Source organism: Schistocerca gregaria, chromosome X (assembly GCF_023897955.1).
Source record: "Schistocerca gregaria isolate iqSchGreg1 chromosome X, iqSchGreg1.2, whole genome shotgun sequence".
Taxonomy (NCBI): domain Eukaryota; kingdom Metazoa; phylum Arthropoda; class Insecta; order Orthoptera; family Acrididae; genus Schistocerca; species Schistocerca gregaria.
This window is the reverse complement of record NC_064931.1, coordinates 832,444,141-832,466,753: the sequence shown is the minus strand read 5'-3', so window position 1 is coordinate 832,466,753 and position 22,613 is coordinate 832,444,141. Positions and strand designations below refer to the sequence as shown.

General features: G+C 40.3%; 1 protein-coding gene across 2 annotated transcripts in view; it reads left to right on the top strand.

Moving 5' to 3' along the window:
• LOC126299339 (vinculin) overlaps positions 1-22,613 on the top strand; it is a gene marked incomplete in the record, with an annotated part of 267,846 nt that overhangs the window by 205,914 nt on the left and 39,319 nt on the right. For both annotated transcript variants that reach the window (XM_049991172.1, XM_049991173.1), the window contains 3 exon segments: positions 3,676-3,800; positions 11,010-11,255; positions 15,383-15,473. In XM_049991172.1, coding sequence (XP_049847129.1) covers positions 3,676-3,800; positions 11,010-11,255; positions 15,383-15,473 — 462 coding nt within the window.

Genomic DNA, 22,613 nt, shown 5'->3' with positions numbered 1-22,613 from the left:
ATTGTTCCTTACTATTTTTAGAAATTCTTCTTTGAATTTTTCTTCTTTCAATTTCCACACTCTTGTCCTCCTTTCCTTTCTTTCTGCCCTCTTTTCTTCTTTAATCCTAAATATCACTGCTACAGGTCTGTAATCACTGTCTAGAGCTTCAGAAGGTATTGCCTTAACATCTGTGACTGTTCTCCTTGTGTTGTGTTCACATATTCTGTTGTTTACTGCTGATTTACTCAACAAATATTGGCTACACCACATCACCTTAAAACTTCCCTTCTTCTTAAACCAACTGTTGCCCGAAGCTAGTCCATTTCTTTTGCCTCAGTCTAGCAATTATTTTCCTTCCTCAGTTCTCCTTCATGGTTCTTCCACTCCCAAAACTTCCTCACGCCATTCTTGCCTTCTCTTTCCGTGCCCATGTGTGCACTCAAATCTCACCTTATCACAGTCTTCTCCCCAGTGAGTTCTCTCAGCATTTCCTCTTCAAAGTCCTCCTCTTCTTTAAAAGAATCTCCAATTTGTGGTGCATACACTTGCAGTGTTTCCTTTTTCTTTCTATTCACATTTTTCTGTGACTATCACCGTGAGACTTATTCCCTTCATTCACCATCTCTTTCAACACTCCTCTCATAACTAATGCCACTCTGTGCCTCCCTTCTCCCTCATTTCCACTCCAGTACAGGCTGTATCCACTCTTCCATTACCTACTTCCTTCACCTTTCCACCTGGTTTCTGACAATCCTAGACTATTCCACCTCCTTCTATTCATAAAGTCCACTGCTAGTCCTCCACTTTCCCTGTCAGCATCTGTTTGTTCAATTTATGAAATCTTAGTCCTTGTTAATAGGTGGGTAATCTCCCATTTTATCCATTCTTAGAAATCTTGTTCCAACTTTGAAAACCTTATTTTATCCACTACTGGCTTGCTGGCCCTATCATAGCTGGATTTGCTATTGGAGTTTTCCCTCTAACCTTTTTCTTCTGTGGAGGGTATTTTATTTCCCCTCCTATCTTTCAGTGTTCCACTGCGTGGGGTCACATATCAGGTGCTTTGAATCAAGATTGCAGCCCGTCATTGTATAATGATTTTTTCACCATTAACTTGCTTTTGAGCTGTTTAAGTTGCAGCTTTAGGTATTTGGTATGTGAAGTGGCAGTAAATACCAATCATCTGAAGATGAGCCCTCATTGGCTTAAAATCTAGATAATGGAAGAATATATATATAATATTTTACAGAAAGCATTGCAATATTAGTTATGAAAGCCCCTGCTGCAGTTTGATAGCCCAAAGAACCAGCATATGTGACTATGTCATGCATATAGTGATCTGCGGCATTGTGCAGCAGAAACATCCTCTTAAACAGGTTTTTGTGGTATTTCATCTTGACAACCTCCCATAACCTCATAATATTTTCCTGTGATTGTTTGCTCTTCACAAACATAATCTATTAGCCCAATTATTGTTGGGTTTTAGCCTGTTTTGGTGATGGTAAATCCACATGTATCCATTGCTTACTTTGCTCCTTTGTTTCAGGATCATAGTGATACACTCAGCACTTGTTTATGGCAATTTGGAAGCTGAAGGAATCACTTGCACTGGTCCGACACAGCTGCAACATATTCGCTGCTGCCTTGAATGAGTGTGAACAGGAACAGAACCCAGTGAACTGTGACCTTTGTCAGTTCCAAATGTTTTTCAAGATGTTGAACACTGATGTGTTACTGATTTTCACTTTTTTCCACTGTCAACTCAGTTGTGATATGCCAGTCGTTGAGCACCAGGTCTTCTCCTTCTCTTGCAGTTCCTGGTTCTTCATTTAGAGATGGTCTGCCACTTCATTTTTCATCATTCAGATTAGTTAGACCACACTGGAGGCATATACATCACCTAACCAGTGTTGTATGGTATTGCATTGTTGCTATAGACTTCTACCAATTTGGCATTGGTTGTTGCAACTTTGTTGTCCTTCAAATGAAGAAAAAGAGTTACCTGCTATATTCCACTTTATCAATGGGCTGCACCATTTTGATTTAGCTCCTCTAACAGTGTACTGTGGCATGGGGATTTCAGTGTATACCAGAACTGCAGGAATATATCTGCAAACAAGCAAACAATTTATTACGTAACTTTATTTTTCAGTGTGATAATTAAGACTTTATGATTACCCATCATAAATGACTGGCAACTGTTGGTATATCTGAAGTTTCTAATGTCACTTTTCATTGTTGTTTTTTCTTGTTGACTAGTATTTCATTTACCAGTGAGTAAGCTGCATATTTCCTATGTCAAAAATATTACAATAATGATTAGTTGGGCTGCAAACTACTTTGCTGCTGTTCATAACTTTCATATTCAGATGTCTGAACTCAGTATTTCTGTATAACAAATGCCCTTTTAGCAACATACTACACAATTATGAGAGTTTCTGAGAAAATGGAAAGTGTCCAAAAGGACCGAGTGAATGACAGCAAAAACCATACATAAATCCAAAATGACAAGCCAAAAGGAATCCAAAATATGAAAGCAAAGTACTAAAAAACCACAATAGCAAATAGAAAAATAATCAAAAGTGAGTGAATAACTGTGTGGTAATAGTAACTGTGGCAACTGAAAAGCTTCTGATGCATCAGCACACCATCCTCCTAACTTACTTCTGCCAGACGGTCTTGCAAATCATGGAAAATCCATTCCTGCCGTGGTGCAGCCATGCAACCAAAAAATTCTCGACAGTCAACACTGGTACGCTCATCTCAGTACTGATGCCAGAGTCTAGTAACAATACCAGTGCTCTATCACCTAACATCATTAAAAGTTCACTATCAACTGTTCCTATTGCATTAATATTTATTATTCTTAAATATATTATTTTTCAGAATTTTTTTCATTTAAATACATGGAACCCTATAGAAGAAATAATATTCACAATAAAAGTTAGTGGATCATTCAAAACAATTTTTCAAGCTTCTTCCAAAGATCATTTGGTCATTCCAACTGACTAGTCCATATGAACTGATTTTATCTATCAGCATTACAAATTATTTGCATAGATGGGGAAGTTTAAACATTTTTTTAATATCTTTAGTATAAAGGCATTTAAGCATCCTAATGCTTTTGGGATGAACAGCCAAGCAGATACAGACAATATATGAAGAGTATATCTGAAAATGGATGTTTCAGCATGGTACATAAATTTGCTGTAAGAGAAAAGGAATGATTACTGATACAATTTAAATGATTTATCCTAAGTGTACTAGTCGGAGAATGATTTGAAAAAGCAAAAAGTTAACTGATCAAACTGATAGAACATCTTGTCTTCTGTAACACTATTGCACAGCATAGCACAGAAAAGTACTGTGTACAATAAAGTTCACAGCCTAAGTCATTTCTCAGTCCATGAAGAATGATATTTTCAGATGGATTCGTGGACCGTAATATCAGTTTATCATATTTCACCTTTAACTATGCAGAATGTTGCTAAAAGTAGACTGAACGAGATACATAACACCCCCCTCCCTCCCCATCTTCTCAGATAGTTACTATGAGCTTTTGACTATGAGATTTGATGCAGGAAAACTTGCTTCCATCAAGTAAATGTCACTGATTCTTAATTGTATCACATAAGTATCAAATGTGGTGATTTTTGATTACATGTGTCACTAGTAGTTGTTATGTTAAAGCAGATTACGCTCCACCACGACCACCGTTGCCTGGAGGGGAAGTTCCACCACCAAGGCCACCTCCACCTGAGACAGATGATGAAGATGATATGTTTTCACATGCTCCTCTACCTAATCAACCTATTATGGTAAGTACAGTTATGGTGTTATCACTCACACCTTCACTGGCATAAATTATCAATGTTATATTCAGTAAAATGTGAAAACTCGTTCATGCATGTGTTACATAAACTGATATCTTTTAAAATTGCAGCTCCCAGAGTGAATCAAATGAACACAAACTCTGAGGTTGTATGGTTTAGTGTATAAGCAATAGACTATTAAGATGGGATATGCCCTCTCTTGAATGGTCATACAAAACTGAGTAAGTAAATAACCTGCAGAAAGTAAGTGTCAGTATATCTTAATGGCATCAGAGAGAATCAAATCAGCATATGAGTTGAGTGTAAACTGGAAATTATGATGAGTCTCCAGGAACGAGTTTGTGATGTCGTGACGTGTCAGCCTGAGTAGAGAATCTTATTACAATGTAATACATATGTGAAACAAGTGAATAATAGAGGCTCATACAGAGTGATGAGTGGGCACTCAATTGCACAATATGACTCTGATGTGGGATTGTCTGCAGGACCATATGACTTCGTATTATCACTATGCTATCTTTTGCACATTTAATGTACCTGCTCCACTGAACATAAACCATAAATGGGAATTCAGGTGGTGCCTCTCTGGAATGCTCAGTTTCTGGACGAGTCCCACAAACTTCTAAGTGACAGACTACGTTGTTGAGTGATTTAGCAAACAACAATTTCATTCTAGAAACATCCCCCAGGCTGTGGCTAAGTCATGTCTCCGCAATATCCTTTCTTTCAGGAGTGCTAGTTCTGCAAGGTTCGCAGGAGAGCTTCTGTAAAGTTTGGAAGGTAGGATACTAGGTACTGGCAGAAGTAAAGCTGTGAGGATGGGGCGTGAGTTGTGCTTGGGTAGCTCAGTCGGTAGAGCACTTGCCCGCGAAAGGCAAAGGTCCCGAGTTCGAGTCTCGGTCCCGCACACAGTTTTAAACTGCCAGGAAGTTTCATATCAGCGCACACTCCGCTGTAGAGTGAAAATTTCATTCTAGAAACATTAAGTGTTACGGTTTGAGGTACCATCGGATATGACAAAATTGTTAAGGCTTTTGTGGCCACTTGTTGGCAAACTGTCTATTTGCTTTTGTCTCAGGTTCTTCAGCCGATGTTCGTCTGATGATTTTACTGACGTTTCGCTAGCACGAGTGGCTGTCATTGTCAAAGCTTCACCCTCCACTGCCGGTGGTGAACTGGAGCCGAGCGCTCGCAAACTATATGTACCTGGCACGCCAACATCCGAGGGCTTCTCCACGGTCATTTCCAGTGTAGTTCTCCTCTTGGTACCTGCGATGATCATTCGGTGCAGTATGGGAAGCCAGGATCCATTTATCTTAAGGCTTTCCTCTTTCTTGTGAAGCTGTTCCCGTGTTTGTGTATTTCTATAGCTTCTCTAAACAAGCAGTTGTGGTAGTGTTGAGGAGTAATGGGTACTCCACAAATTATATTAGAAGTATAACAGAGCCAATGTTGGGTACGGCCTTTCTGCCATACATTCCCAGAGTGAAGGGCAGAATCGGCCGTATTTTGCAAAAGCATGACGTAAAGACAATTCTCAAAATCGACAAGGAAGATCAAAGACTGTTTTAGATTGGCAAAGGATAAAAGGGACCCACTTGCAATGTCAGGAATATACTGCCTACCATGCACATGTGGAAAAGTTTATGTCAGAATGACTGAAAGATAAAAGAACATTGCATGTTGTGGCAGGTGGAAAAATCGGCCATGCCAGAGCATGCCTTGTGTGAGGCTGACCATGTAATAAAATTCACTGACATGGAAGTTCTGGCTGCAGACAAGCATTATCACAGCCGCTTGTTTAGAGAAGCTGTAGAGATACACAAACACGGGTACAGCTTCAACAAGAAAGAGGAAAGCCTTAAGGTAAACAGATCCTGGCTTCCCGTACTGCAGCAAATGACCGTCAAAGCTAGCAAGAGGAGAACCGCATTGGATTTGACCTCGGAGAAGCCCTCGGACGTTGGTTCGCCAGGTACATATAGTCTGTGGCCACAAGCTCGGCCCCAGTTCACCACCGGCAATGGAGGGTGAAGCTTTGACAATACCAGCCACTCATGCTAGCGAAATTTCAGTAAAATCATCAGGCGAATGTCAGCTGAAGAACCCAAGACAGAAGCAAATAAACAGTTTGTCATTGGATATCACTTAGTTTCAACTCAAATATATTTGAGGCATATTTGAACAGCAACTGCCTCATCAATGAAGAAGTTTTGGAGCCCAATTTCCCTCCTACAGGCAACTCCATATTCCCCAGTACCACTGCACAGTGCCCAACCACAAGCGCTGAGGAATATGTGAGTATTCTACTAATTCACACATCAGCCTTATGTGCCTCTCTTAATATGTGACTGGTTGACAACTCGGTAATTGTTGTACAGCAAGCACTATTGACGCTTTATGGATGGAGCGCATCCACGCCCACACTCTGACATTTAGGGTCCCTTATTATACAAAATAATGATTTCACACCAAACTGAATTCTTGAAATCAGATAATATTTACAGTTGTGTGATTCTGTTAATTTGTGTGTATCATTTACCTAATCTTTCATATCAAATCAAATTGGAGTCACATTTATCTTTCTAATCACTGCAATTTTAGTGTGTTTGGTGCACCCAATCTTATACACTATCCACAGCGTACAATCTCAGTTGTATTACTGCAATGAGTTAAATTCAGAAATTGTGTACGTTGTTATAGGGCAAGCTGTGCCAGCAGTGCTCCATAGGGCGAGGATGACCCCAGACTTGCAAACACCCTCTCAGCTCACTCATGGGCAAGCACAGCTATTGCAGGTTACCCGTCATGTTCTAGCCACTTGGCCACTATGCTGGTGTGCACTCGATCAGAGCAGCAAAATTATGTAAATTACACGTTGGCTGCCCAACTGTCCACACTGCAGTTGTTGATCCATCATTGACCCCCCTGCCCCTGTGGGCATCCAGCTGCCCAAATGCAGGCAGTTGAGCTTGAACAGCGGGGTATAGGGCTAACTGCATAGTCTGAAATAGTCAAGACAGGGGACTCTACATCACGCAGTATTGTTGTCAGGCAAGATAGCGAACCATTCTAGGACATTAAATGGAAGAGAAACTATTTCATTGACACGTGAAGTTAGTGATTTGGAAATAACTAATCAGAGACTTCTTCCACTAAAAATAGTAATTATCAGCAGATTCGTACAGCTGATACTGTGCTGCCTTCCACAATAATTAAAGACAGTGGAGTCTCATTCAGAAGACCAGGCTTCGAATTCATGTCTTGCCATCCAGATTCAGTTTTTCAATTACAGGCAGGTGCTCAGAGATGGTTCTTTTCAAAACTCCATGGCCAATTTCCTTCATACTTTTTCAGCCTAAACTTGCACTCTGTCTCTAATAACTTCATCTTCAATAGGATACCCTTTCTTCCTAAATTTTGCACAACCATCAGTGATGTATTGTAAAATATTTTGATCTCTGGAACATGAAATAACATTCTCAACTTACTTTATACTTCTTTGAAGCAGAATTGCAAACTGCTGAAGGAACAGAGAGGAGAGTGCTGATCATAAAGCTAAAATTTTTAGGACCAGTGTGCCGGCCACTATGGCTGAGCGGTTCTGGGCGCTTCAGTCCGGAACCGTGCTGTTGCTACAGTTACAGGTTCGAATCCTGCCTCGGGCATGGATGTGTGTGATGTCCTTAGGTTAGTTAGGTTTAGGTAGTTCTAAGTCTAGGAGACTGATGACTTCAGATGTTAAGTCCCATAGTGCTTAGAGCCATTTGAACCATTTAAGGACCAGTGCAGCAAGAGAATGATGTGGAGAATAGCTAGAGCAGATTTTAAAACTGCATCCTGGTTAGAAGATAAACAACATTTAAGAATACTCAAGGAATAAATTCTAGTATGAATAGTTGTCCTGAAATAATGGCATAATAGATAGCAAGATGGTACACACACATAAGGATAATTTAAAATATTACCTGCTTTGTTTTTTCTGTGCTATAGCCCAAATCAGACCAACAAGCTAAAGTCTCCAATAATCTTCCTGTTAATGATCAATCATTTGTGATTACAGATAATATTGTAGGATCTTTGTCAGTACATAGATCATCTCAAACCACTGAAACATACTAGTCAGCAACTATCAGAATAACAGTGTCATAGAAAGAACAGAAAGTATTTAATTCAAAGAAAAAAAAGTTTTTCATCACCCCAGTTCCCAGAACTCCTGAAGATAGACGTTGACTGTTTGACTGTGGGCATTGTATCACAGACGCAGTCCCTTTGACTGTTCAGAGATGTTACTAAACCTGCCCAAAGATGTAATCGACCATCACCTATTAGATGGGGGGGGGGGGGGGTCCGACAGCCGATCAGTTCCAGTCATTCCACCAAGAAAAGATACATGGCTTGTGTTGTCTGTAGTTCAACCATGCCTAGACGGTCAATACCTTCAGACGTGGAGGAGGTACATACAGAGATACAGGAACTGTCGATGACATGCCTTGCTCAGGCCTCCCAAGGGCTACTACTGCAATGAATGACCACTACCGACGAATTATGGCTCTGAGGAACCCTGACAGCAATGTCACCATGTTGAATAATGCTTTGTGCGGAATAGGCTGCATGATGTGCAACTTCACTCCTGGCATCCATGGCAAGGTCCATCTTTGCAACCACGACACCATGCAGCGCAGTAGAGGTGGGCCCAACAACATGCTGAATGGACTGCTCAGGACTGGAATCATTGATGAGTGCCACATAAGACTTCAACCAGACAATCGTTGGAGAGGTGTTTAGAGGCAACCCAGTCAGGCTGAGCACCTTGGACACACTGTCCAGCAAGTGCAGCAAGGTGGAGGTTGCCCGCTGTTTTGGGTGGCATTATGTGGGGCCGACGTACGATCCTGTTGGTCATGGAAGGCGCCCTAACGGCTGTATGATACGTAAATGCCATCCTCCAACTGATAGTGCAACCATATCGGCAGCATATTGGCGAGGCGTTCATCTTCGTGGATGACAATTCGCGCCCCCATCGTGCACATTTTGTGAATGACTTCCTTCAGGATAATGACATTTCTCAACTAGAGTGGCCAGCATGTTCTCCAGACATGAACCCTGCCGAAGATGCCTGGGATAGATTGAAAAGTGCTGTTTCTGGGTTATGTGAACCACCAACCACTCTGAGGGATCTATGCTGAATCGCCGTTGAGGAGTGGGACAATCTGGACCAACTGTGCCTTGATGAACTTTTGGATAGTATGTCATGATGAAGACAGGCATGCATCAATGCAAGAGGGCGTGCTACTGGGTATTAGAGGTACCAATGTGTACAGCAATCTGGATCGCCACCTCTGAAGGGGAGTGGTAATTGTGTATGACTGTGTAATTGTTAAGGTACATAAATAATGAGGTTTCCTCCCAAAATCCTCCTGTTCTCAGTCTCTGCTATCCCACTGCACCCAAACTCTCCACCCACTATCCCACTGCACCCACACTCTCCACCCAGCAGTCTTCCCTACCACTGCCTGTCACTCTCTCCACATCATTATCATCATCATCATCATCATCATCATCGTCATGTTCTGCACAAATTCAATGGATCCAGTGCCCATGTGTCACATTTCTAGCTCGTGTACCTGGTGCGTCTCCCTCCCGCATTCCTGTCCAACACCTGTTGCCTCCCTCCAGGGCGCCAGCTACTCCTGACCAATCGCAATCGCTCCTCTCACTTCCCATCTCTATATCCCTCTTCTCACCCCACCCGAATATAGTTGTGTGTGTGTGTGTGTGTGTGTGTGTGTGTGTGTGTGTGTGTGTGTGTGTGTGTGTGTGTGTGCGCGCGCGTGCGCACTCATTAAAAGACTTGTCCGTAAACTAGCAAAGTTTTCATACTTTTTTGTCTGCCTGTCTACGACTCCATATGTCTATTTTTAGGTGAGTGATTTCTTTACTCCTAAATTGTGTAATTCTAAGATTTGATGAGGAGGACGTCTCTAACTGAGCTTCAAGTAGAATCAGATGGTTCACCACTTCAGTTCTAAATAGTTTTATTGGTGCAGTCACAACTGGTTTTGGCCAATTATAAGCTTATCTTCAGGTGTACAAGAATACAAAAGGGAAAAATGAAGAAGCTATAATAAGTTATTGTATAAGACTTAACACTTGTCTGTTATAATAATAGAAGGGATTCATTATCCAACTATAAATATTAGGTTGTTACAGGTTAGTTACAATAAAAACACAGGCGTTTCACCAGACAGCTGTAAATAACCTAAGGAATGTGAGCAGTCAAAGGAAGAAAAACGGAGAGAAATACTAAGAACACATACCGAACAGCGTTAGATAACTTATACCTTGAGGCACACACTGTGATCATTAAGCTGCGGGCAGGTGATAGCCATGTGTAAAGCCCAGATAGGAAACAGCCACACACAAAAATAAGTGACGATCATATTACAAGGGAACATGAAGCCAACTAGTGGTGAGTAGTCACTAGATGGCATCACCTTCCCTTGTAATATGACAGTCACTATTTTTCTAACATGGCTGCCTTCTACCACTGTGTCATTCCATATCTCAGCTTTACATGCAACTGTCACGTACCCACAGCCTAATGTTCAGTGTGCAGTAGCCACATGACTTAGGGTGTAAATTATCTTACACTGTTCAGTGATGTAATTTCTTATTCTAGCTTCTTCATTTTCTTTTAGCAGTCTTGAGCACATGAAGTGGTTAATTTTCTGATTATACTATTTACATTCTGCCATAACTTTCCATATCAAATGTTGTTGTTGCAAGTTTTTGGTCATTAAGAGTTTACCACATCTCAGATCATGAATCCAATATTCTTGCATATCTTGAACATAACACTCTGTACTTTAAAAAAAAAAAAAGAAATAAAGACATAGTTTAAAAAGTAAACAACATTTTTCAAATGGGCAGTGGGCTGTGAAAGTGATTATTATTTTCCAAAGATTAACTTAAATTATTCTGTAGCCACAATGTTAACTAGATTAATCCCATTGTTTAGTTTTATTCATAGAAATAAAGACTTTGTGGTCTCCAGAAGTCTGTGGCCATGAAACTCAGTGTTACAATTAAATAATGAAAATCAAATAGCACATATTTGAGACTCTTCCTAAATAAAATTATTCACAACCTCACAGTATTTTTTAAAATCATTCTGTCTTTTGAATCCCACAGGTAGCAGCTCATGGACTACATCAAGAAGTCCGTCAGTGGTCAAGTAAAGACAATGACATTATTGCAGCTGCCAAGAAGATGGCAGTATTGATGGGGCGTCTTAGTAAACTAGTGCGTGGGGAAGGTGGCAGTGGCAGCAAGCGGGATCTTATAGCCTGTGCCAAATCAATAGCTGAAGCCAGTGAAGAAGTCACACGCCTTGCCAAAGAGCTTGCCAGAGAATGCACTGACAAACGAATGCGCACTGTAAGATAGTATTTTTCTTTTTATTATTTTTATCATATCTTGTTATCCTGGAAATGTAACTCTCCTAACTCATGCTAGATCTGTCCTTTGTATAAAATGAAAAATTCAGTTCATAAAATTTAAATCACAAAAGAGACAAAGTCTGGTCAGTTATTATCTTCAAGGGACGGGGGATGTAATTCCATCACTAGTGATGGAAACGCATAATAGTTCACAGCACCCCTAGTTTTCAGAATAATAGCTTCCTTTTTCAAGTATCAAAAGGAAATGTGTTGGTGAAGTTGGATTGGAAAAGGTGTGGGGGGGGGGGGGGGGGGGGGTTGCAGGTTATTCATCAACACAGACTAAGAGGAACTACCCACCATTATTGACAAAAAACAGATGTTAAGATGAATGAAAAGACATACAACAACATAGGTGAAAATGATCATATGTTAGCACACACTGAGCCACTTACTGTTTTGATATAATAGGACCAAGTAAAAAGTAAATTTAAAAGTGGAAATAATAATAAATAGAAAGAAATGAGAAAGAGGGGGCGGGAGAAGTATGGTGGGGTCCACATACAGGCCATAGTGGCGGTGGTGTATAAATGAAGAATAAAAATTAAATAAGATTCCCTCAAACACCAATATAAGAGGATGATTGGGTTAGACGGTTGAATAGTAAGTCAAGGAAGGGTGAAAGGTGAGAATATATGTTTGGGATGACGTTCCCATATCTGGAGTTTAGGGGAAACAGGTGCTGTTTGGGGGGGGATGCATATTGTGTGTGTGGTGTGACAAGAACTTAGGTCTCTTGAGTCATACTGTGGTGAATACTCAATAACTGGGTATGAGGCTGCCTGTCCTTTGGTTCCCATTCATTTGTTCTCACAGTTTTGTGGTCATCATCACGATATAAAAAACTGAACAGTAAATATGTATAATCTGATAAGCAAGAAGAGTAGTTTCCTGTCTCTAATGTTGTAAAATTTGCCAGTGGTGGGGCTTGATTTGGTGGTAATTGGTTGGTGCGTTGGCCGTGCTTTACAGTGGTAACAGTTGCAAGTTGCAAGGGTAGGAAGCTTGTTGTGGGTGTATAGGTGTGGGAATACCATATTATTTGGCGGATGGGATCATGCTGGTTCCGATAGCCATCACCCTGATTTGTGATTCGGTCAGATCTTAAAAAGTGAAGAAGTTGTGGGTAAGGATGAAGTTTGCTAGTGTGACAATGAAATTCAGGTTTCAAAGACATTCAAGTGCAGTGAAATGCCGTATGTATGTATATGTGACATGTTGATGTAAGGAAATTATTACATCAACGGTAATGAGATTTCAGGTGGAAGGAAGATGGAAATTAGTTTGTAATCCTCCTGGAGGTGGTAATTATATTTTATAGTGAATGGAATGCCATGTTCAGTAGGAATCTGCTGCGCTACCAAAGCTAAGATGTGTTCATAACATGTGTTCAGTTGGTGATTTGAAGTATGTAACAGTGTGAAAGATAATGTGGTGGTGGTGGTGTCAACACCTCCCCCCCTCCGAGATGGAAAGTATACAGTTGCACGTATGAGATGAGGAAGGGTAAGAAGTTAAATGGAAGCAGATTTGAAGTATTGTGAGGGTCCTAGGGTTTTAAGGATTTTCTGCAGCTCAGTCTGAATGTAAGGAGTGGGGTCATGAGGAACAGTGTTTTGTATCAAAACGTCAGCTAGCTGACACAGCCAGTTTGCTGTATATTCACCACAGTCAGGTACCTCAGTAGTAGAGCCTTTTTCCATAGGGAAAATGATAATAGAGCAGTCTGATTTCAGTTTACAAGTGGCATGGAACTCAGCTGGAGTAAGGTTTGAGATTTTGGAGAAAAATTTCCACAAGAAATGGGTGACTGTGTTGAAAGTGAGGAGTTCCTGGAGAGGATGTCTTTTGGGGGTAAGAAAGAGGATAATCCCTTTGGAATTGGTGCCGGAATGGTTTTGAGCAAATTTCAATGCTTCATGGGATTTAATGATCTGATGAAGCAAATTATTCATTCAGGCTCTAGTAAGTGAGAGAGATCTGTACCTAGGACAGGCTGGTTAAATTTGCAGAATGAATTTTTTACTCTGCAGTGGTGTGTGTACGGATATCAAACTTTCTGGCTGATTAAAACTGTGTCTCAGTCCAGGACTCAAACCCGGAACCTTTGCTTTTTGCAGTCAAATGCTCTACCGACTGACTTACAACCCTTCCTCACACCTTTGCTTCTACCAGTATTTCAATTCCTACCGTCAAAACTTCATATGAATTTTTCCTGGTGTAACTTGTTGGACTAACACTCCTGGGAGAAAGGATATTATGGAAACATGGCTTAGTCACATCCTGTTGGATGTTTTCAGGGCGAGTTTTTTACTCTGCAGCGAAAGGCAAAGGTCCAAGGTTTGAGTAACTGTCCAGGAACCAGTTTTAGTTTGGTTATGGGATTGACAGACGGATGTTTTGACGATGTTCTTTCTAAACCAGAAGGGCATCTGTATTACAGGCTTGGTATTACATAGGAAGTGAGCAGTTGAGGTGTGATTGTAGCTCTGGTGAAGCTTGGGTGGGAGATGTCTTTGGATTGGGAAGTTAGTTGAAGAATCCAAACTGGGTTTGCTGTCTAGGAAGTCGGGAAGGAGTTGAAGACAGTTTTGTGGTTGGTGGTTGTGAGAGAGCGTTACTCTCTTGCATGGTATACAGGATGACTGACTGCAAATCAATGTCCCATTCGTATACATTGAGCGTGACTCAGAAGATCTGATGACCCCTGCTATTGGCCCAATCTCACTCCTTTCCTTTATTCATGTTTATTATAATTGTACATTATTTTATATTTATTAATCGTTTACTTAATACCACTGTCTCCATATCCCAGGCTTTTGTTCATCTCTCTTCCTCTCTTACCCTTTATTTGTATTTGTTATTCTTTAATTGAATTATGAAATCTACATTTACTCCTCAGTCTGTATGTTTTGCCATCTCTGAACTGGCATAGTACATACAAATGCATTATATTTTGACTGCCTACAGTTCTGATGCCTCAGCCTTCATCTTTGCCTCCCCTCTTCTACAGCGCAGGTCTTTATAAAATGGCAGGACACTAATGCTTGACCTCTCCCAATCAATTTCTCTCTCCTCCCTGAAGAAGGAAACCATCATTCTGAAAGGTAGGGTTGCTGTGGTCTTTATCAGCAATGCTTTGAGTGGAGCCTCAAGAACACATGCATTGACTGACTACATGTTCTGTCCCAATGTAAATAATTTCATCCACAGTCTGATTCTTTGTATAAATTATTAATATACTCAGCCAAGAAAAGAAATATTTTCTTTGTCCTCTTCTATGTTCAAATCATTTTGTTCTAGGTGTCTTTTGTAAGTCTCAAATTTGTCGGTAGTATATCAGGTAGACTTTTGTAAATTTTGAAGGAGAGTGGGCACACATTCCTCCCGCCAGAACAAGGCTTAGATAAATCATGTCCCAAAATTCTTCATTCTTTAGTTATTAATGAAATGATATTTTGTTTGAAAATGGTGTTTGAAATACTGTTGTTTCTTTTATTAGCCACTTAGTCTCTAATTAATTTCACTATTCAGTTTAATTTCACTATTTCAACTGAATGTTTGCATCATGTTATGAAATTTATTGATAGTTGGTAACTTCTTTTCTATGAAAAGTTTGTTTACATCAAGCTTATTAAATCATTATAGTCCTGGTAATCAAGTGAAATGATATTTTTTAACTTTTTTGGTCATGTAATTAACCACAAAATCTAGATGATGATGATGCAAAAATGAGCCTGGGATTGATATTATAATTGTGGTAATTAGAAATGAAGCTAACAATTGAAGACAAAAATTTTGTCTTTCAAATGTAGTGGGTTTGAGCACCATAGAAACTGCTGGGTGAAAATTGTTTTGTACACAACTTTTCTGCAATAAAAAAAGAAACAAACATAGATGTCAAACAGTATGAAACAAAAAATGAAATTTGAGGCACAAGCTATAGACACCATTAATACTCAGTTTGAGAGTCTTGTTGATCTTTTCTCTTGGGAAACACATGTAAGTTATATCACAGTCTTGAAATATATTAATTATTCCTAATGTCAGTCTTTGTGTTTTCAGAACCTCCTTCAGGTGTGTGAACGTATTCCAACAATTGGGACACAGCTGAAAATACTTTCCACAGTGAAGGCAACAATGTTAGGTGCTCAAGGTATGACTCTGTCTGTTGTATAATTAAATTCAAGTGGAAAATTTAGATCAGATGGTTAAGAAAGTGCAAGCAAAATGAAATACTTGTAAGTCATTTCATACAGCAAAAAGTTTGGTTTTAGTTCTGAGCTGAAAAGATTGGAAATGAAAGTAATATGGTGTGTTCCAAAAAGAATTACAGGATTTTGAACAAATGCTACAGAAAAACTGTTCAAGATAATGAAACGATTTAAGTGTCAAATTAAAAATTTCATACCTCAATATGTGTCAGTGCAAGCTCCATTTGTTGCTCTGCAGAGATCAAGATGATACTTGATTTCACAACATGTGTGTTGTAGCATCTCTGGCATTAGTCATGATGGCTGTCAAAATTTGCTCCTGCATTTTCAAAATTTTTTGCATCGACGTTGTTCTTTACGTAGTCCAAGAAAAGTGGGTCCAAAGTAGTAAGATCAGGACATCTGTGTAACTTCGTCATAAAGTAACCCACACCACACGTTCACTTTTAGCGAATCATGGACGTGTTTGTGCACGTTATGTGAAAACAGCACTTTTTTTAAGAAAATTTGGATACCATCAATTTCATTAGTGGTAAAATAGTAAAGTTTGTATGCTTAGGCTAGTCGGTCGGTTTTCTCTTGTCTAATCTGAATTTTGCGGGCATGCAATCATAACCTTTTATGCATGACATTGAAGAGTATTGTTTAGGTATCTTTAACTGAGTACTTCATCAAGCAAGAGTTGTTTTCGGGCTTCTGATACAAGATTGCCAGATTTCTTCAACTTTGTCTTCAGTTATTCTCGGCCAGCATGATGAATATCCATTCAGCGCACTCCCTGTATCTCGAAACTGGTTGAACTATCGATGTATAGCTTTGTCATCGGGTGCATTTTGACCTGAATAAGTTTCACAAAAGCGACACCCCGCATTAATAGTTTAAATAAACTCAGTGTATCAAAGAACACGCTGTGTCTTGTTTCATTGTCAACATTGTGGTGGCACACCATTGCTCAACTCCTTTGCCCATGTCAAGGTCAACATTTGGCCCCATACAATACGATAAACAAAAATTACTTATTTGATCTCCAGTTTAACTGTTTTTCAGTAGCACTTGTTCAAAATCCCAGCAATCTGTTTGGGACACCCAGTGTAATACATTGGGGTGAGTTTTGTGTCAACTATAAATAAATGGACCACATTTGAGATGTCATGTATTAATGGAAACAAGGAAGCTTTTGGTTTAAGGTGTGTTCATATTTGAGGTTTCCACATTTGTTTTCCTCTGATGTTAATAACTGATACTGCTAATTGATCAAATCCATAGTATCATCGTGAATACGAATTTACCAGTGCAATATTTATACTCTTGTTATGGCCTGCAGAAATGGAGTTATAAATATGTGTCAATCATTTACAAGAGTAGTTCAAGAAGTACCTGTGTTTGAAGACAGATATAGTTGCCGACAAAAGTTAGTATCGCCATCATGTGCTGCCATTCTTGGCAGCCATTCCAGTAAACTGTACTGTGTAGTTTTCACCAGTATGGAAAAAGTGCAGATCCATTCAGTGATTCACTTCTTGAAATTGGCTACTGCTCATGGGAACCATACACCATCATTGACAACAGTTAAATATTTGTTTTAAAAAAATGTGGTCAAACATATTTTTTTTTTTTTTTTTTTTTTTTTTTTTTTTTTTTATCACTTTCATAAGAAACATCCAGGATGCCTGGTAGGTATGGTTACTGAAGAAAGTACTGAAAAGGAGCACGACGTGATTCTAGAAAGGTGCATAGCATGATTCTAGACGATCATCAAACAAGTGTACATGACAAGTAGAGCCAGTGTCTGACATGAATTGCAATTAATATTTTAAATGATACAATCGTCAGATTGGTGAATGCTGTCATTACTAATGGTACACAACAAGTAGGTGCAGCTTCCAAAGTTGAAGCTGTGGTTATAACAATTTAAGCATAATCAGAATGACTTTTGTCACATTTTCACCATTCATGAGACCTAGATTTGTCATTATACTGTGGAAACTGAACATCAGTCAAAACAATGGGTTGCTTGTGGGTAGTGAATATGCTGCAAAGAAGGTGAAGACAGCACCACCAGTGTGAGAAGTTATGGCAAGTAATTTTTGGGATGCAAAGAGCATCATACTCATAGACTTCTCCTAAGAAGTCACTAGATGATATCAATCTGAGATATTTTACTTCTTCAGTGAGAAATTTAATTAAACACAGCCCCCTTGGACAAAGAAAGAACCGCTGTTTTTCTATAACATTCATGTTTTGCATGCTAAGTGGCTGCTGCGGTTCCTTTCAAACGAGTGTATTTTGTCAACAACAAACATTATGAGACACCAGATGAATTTGTGAACTGATAGCATGCATAGCCGAGATGACATACTTTTGGCCAAGAAACAATTTGTGCCCGAACTGAACTGCCCCAAACTTCCAACTGTAGGCCGTTATGGAATGGACCTATGCAAAGAAAATCAACTTAAGTATACATTATTTACTTTGTTATTCAACAATTACGGAAAGGGGAGTGCTACTCACTATAAAGAGGACACGTTGAGTTGCAGATGGGCACAATGAAAAGACTGTTACGCATTAAGCCTCCGGCCAAAGCCTTCATCAGAAAAGGAAAACACACATGCATTTATACAGGCAAGCATGCCTCACACTTACATGACTGCTATCTCTGGATGCTCAGGCCCTACTGGAAATGAAACACATGGAAGGGGAGCAACAATCTGTAGTGCAGCAGGGAAGGGACAGCGGTAGCAGGGTACAAGGGGGGAAGAGGAAGCAGTGCTGCCTGGCAGAGCGTGCAGGTTTAGAGTTGTCAAACAAGAGAGGCTACCTGATGCAGTGTCGGGAGACTGGGGAGGGAGGGAAGGGGGAAAAAGGGAGTGGAAAGGAAAGGAGTAGAGAAGGGTAAAAGATTGGCAGAGAGCAGTGCACAATGAGGGTGAGGGGACTTCACTTGGAAGGAGGTGGTAAGACAAAGGAGGCTGAGATTGTTGGGTGGAGGGTGTGGGGACAGTAGGTTACCATAGGTTGAGACTGTGATAATTTTGGGAGTGCAGAATGTGTTGTTAGGATAAATTCCATTTGCACAGTTCAGTAAAGCTGGAGGTGGAGGATAGAATCCAGATGGCCAGGGTTTTGAAGCAGCCATTGAAATCAAGCATGTTACGTAAAAAGGTGGCCTACTTTGCTCATGGCCACAGTTCGGCACCGAGCGAGGTGGCGCAGTGGTTAGCACACTGGACTCGCATTCGGGAGGACGACGGTTCAATCCCGTCTCCAGCCATCCTGATTTAGGTTTTCCGTGATTTCCCTAAATCGTGTCAGGCCAATGCCGGGATGGTTCCTTTGAAAGGGCACGGCCGATTTCCTTCCCAATCCTTCCCTAACCTGAGCTTCCGCTCTGTCTCTAATGACCTCGTTGTCGACGGGACGTTAAACACTAACCACCACCACCACCACCACCACCACCACCACAGTTTGGCAGTGGCCATTCATCCTGGTGGACAACTGGTTGGTAGTCTTACCAATATAAAAACCTGAGCAACGATTGCAGGAGAGATGGTACATGACAGGGCTGCCTTCACATGCAGCCCAGCCTCTGATGGAGTAGAATAAACATATGACAGGACTAGAGTAGGAAGTACTGTGTGGGTCTTCCACAGGGGATCCCTGTGGCAAGGGATTGGGATTGGGAGTGGCATAGTGATGGGATTAGGATGTTGTGAATGTTGGTTGGGTGACAGAATAACACTTTAGGAGGGGTGGGAAGGATCTTGGATAGGATGTCACTCACATCAGGGCATGTTGGTAGACATTCAAAGCCTTGACGAAGGATGTGGTTCAGTTGTTCCAGTCTGTGGGTTAGTGCCTGTCTGTGAATGCCTTTGTGTGGCCTTCATCATACTGGGCAAGGAAACTGTCATTGCTGCAGATACACCATTCCTGGATGGCTAGGCTATATGGGAGGGATTTTTGGTGTGGAAGGGATTGCAACTGTCGAAGTGCATGTACTGTTGATGGTTGGTGGGTTTAATTAGAGAGAGGTGTGGATGGAGCCCTCAGAGAGGATAGTGCCATAAAGGTGAACCTATGGCTGTTTTTTAGAATATAGTTAGTAAATTTATCCATCTTGCACATACAACTGGGCACCTGCATGGCACCCTCCTATGACAACCTGTTAATGGACCATCTAGAGCAAACATTCCTAGCTTACCCAAACATCAAACCCCTGATATGGTTCAGGTTCATTGATGATATCTTCATGATCTGAGCTCAGGGATAGGACACCCTGTCCTGATTCCTTTACAGCCTCAATGCTTAACGCCTTCTCTCCCATCCGCTTCGTTTGGTTCTTCTCAATCCAGCATGCCACCTCCCTGGACATAGACCATTGCCTCTCTGAGGGCTCCATTGACAACTCTGTCTGGATTAAGACCACTAATAGTACCTTCATTTCAATAGTTCCCACCCTTTCTACATAAAAAAATACCTCCCATACAGCCTAACCACACGGGGATGGCATATCTGCAGTGAGACCACTCCCTTGTCCAGTAAACTGCAGGTCTCACAAAGGCCTTCACAGACAGGCACTACCAGCAGACCTAGTCCGCAAATAGCTTTGCTGTGCCATATCCCACCCCCCCCCCCCCCACACCCCCCAAATCCTCCCACCACCCCCAAATACCAGCTACAAAGGAGTGTCCCCGTCATCACCCAGTACCACCCTGGACTGGGACAACTGAACCACATCTCATCATCCGGGCCTCGATTATCTATCATCATGCCCCGATATGACGGCATCCTTCCCACCCAACCTCCACAACATCCTAGTTCATCCATACACCACTCTCAATTCCAACACCTTGCCACGGGAATCGTGTCCCTGTGGAAGACCCAGGGGCAAGACCTGCCCAATCCACCCACCCAGAACTTCCTGCTCCTGTCCTATCACAGGTTTGTCCTACACCATTGGAGTCTGGGCCACCATTGAAAGCAGCTATGTCGTGTACCATCTCTGATGCAATCATTTCTCAGCTTTTTACATTGGTATGACTACCAACTAGCTATCCACCAGAATGAATAGCCATACTAAGTCATCCAGGGTCCTACACCCACTTGTCACAGATGTTTATGAAAATTTATATTTGAATTGTACACACATTACAATTCCTTTTTTCCCCCTAAGGTAAGTCTTTCCGCTCCCAGGATTGGAATGACTCCTTACCCTCTCCCTTAGAACCCACATCCTTTCGTCTTTCCCTCTCCTTCCCTCTTTCCTGATAAAGCCACCATGGGTTGTGAAAGCTTGAATTTTGTGTGTGTGTTTGTGTTTATTTGTGTCTCTTATCAACATACCAACGCTTTCGTTTTGTAAGTTCATCATCTTTGTTATATATATAACAGTGCTCTTGACTGTGCCCCCTATCCATTTGCATGTTGTTTTACCATGATTTGTAGCGTGAAATGACCAGCTTCCACTTAATTTAAAATCTTTATAATGAAAACATAAATTTATCGTGTTTTTGTACTGAGCACTGCAACCATCTGTGAAATACTCTGTTTGGTTAGTGTCGGGAGAGTGTTGTTTTATGAAATCTATGGGTTTGTAATTTTTTTTTTACTTGTAATGAATAAACAAATGGTATATCATGCTTTAGATCATCCTGAAATGATACACAATGATGTCTCTTTATGGTGGAATCTTCATTTTTAGAAAAAAATTACTACTGGATGAAGTGAGCATCTCAAGTGGCCCAGTGGAAGGATTGCACGTCATTTTGCAGAATGAAGTTGTAGTTTTCTGCAAAATCCATAAGAACTAAAACCTCATTAAATGCCAAATTTTCTTTTCTCTGTTTCATGTAAGAATTTTGAGTTTCTGTGATGTAAGAATGAGGTATCACAGACTCAATTTTTTTAATAGTATAATCAGTAAACTCCTTGCAAGGTAGTAGCATTGTTTGTAAAGTCATTCTGCCATCACTTGAAACCCACTGTGAAAATTTAATGTCTTCATCTTCATCATAGTCTTATAGTATTTCTCTTAGATTCACTTGTTTTTGGGCACACATCACATCATCTTATTATACAGTCCCTGTTTTGTCTATCACTAACCAATTTGTCCATCATAGTGTGTATTGATTCTTTATCATACTGGTTCAGAACGTTTGCTAAAAGGTCAACATTTTGGTGGTACAAGCACATACAGACGCTGAGAGTTGTAGGTGGACCAGCAAGCGCACACTAATTTGCTCTCAAGGAGCAAAATTTAGAAAATCCAATTTTATTATTCTTTAAACACAATAAATAGTTCTTCTAAGTTGCATAAAAGAATTCTTTTCAGTTTGTAAGGTTTTTTTTTTTTCATGCTAACTTTGTCTTTAGCACCTGGCAACATGTAAGAAAATTCATCTTCATAAAACAGGTGGACAGTGTCTATTGTTTCTTGGGGGAAGGGTTCTGGCATGTTTGAGTTCTGTCAAAGCCAAAATACCTTTCTCATTTGCAAGCGTTCTGGATTTTTGCACTAAATATTCTGATACATTACTTTTTTCCACAACTTTTCTGCAAGACCAAGACTTTGGAGTGATTGTTAATATCTGTATTTTCTCCCATTTTGTTAAGTTTATCTTGAGGTTTTTTTATATATATATATAACATTGACTAAATGATCAAGGTCCTGAGATTTTGTCTTCAATTGGTTACCTTGAGTTGAATAGTCAGATTCACATGAATTGTTGGATTCTTGTACCTTCAAAACAAATTACAGCTTATTCAAAACCTGGTCTTTTGCCTTTTTAATCTTCTTTTTAGCATATTTCCCCTTCAATTTGGGTACATAATGTCTGAAGTTTAAGTGGTGTCACATCCAATCCTAAAAGTGTTTCATTCAACTTTTCTCTTTCTATTACTCTTTCTGCATTGGTTGATTTACTCTCATTTGCTTCATGACTTTCAAGTAGAGCAATATCTCCATAATCTAAACTAGGTGTTGCCCCATTCAACAGTTTTGTACATGTACTGCACAACTGCTTTCCTGGCACTAAAATAATGTTCTTATTTTCCTTAACATATTTTGCTTTTCCAGAGTAATT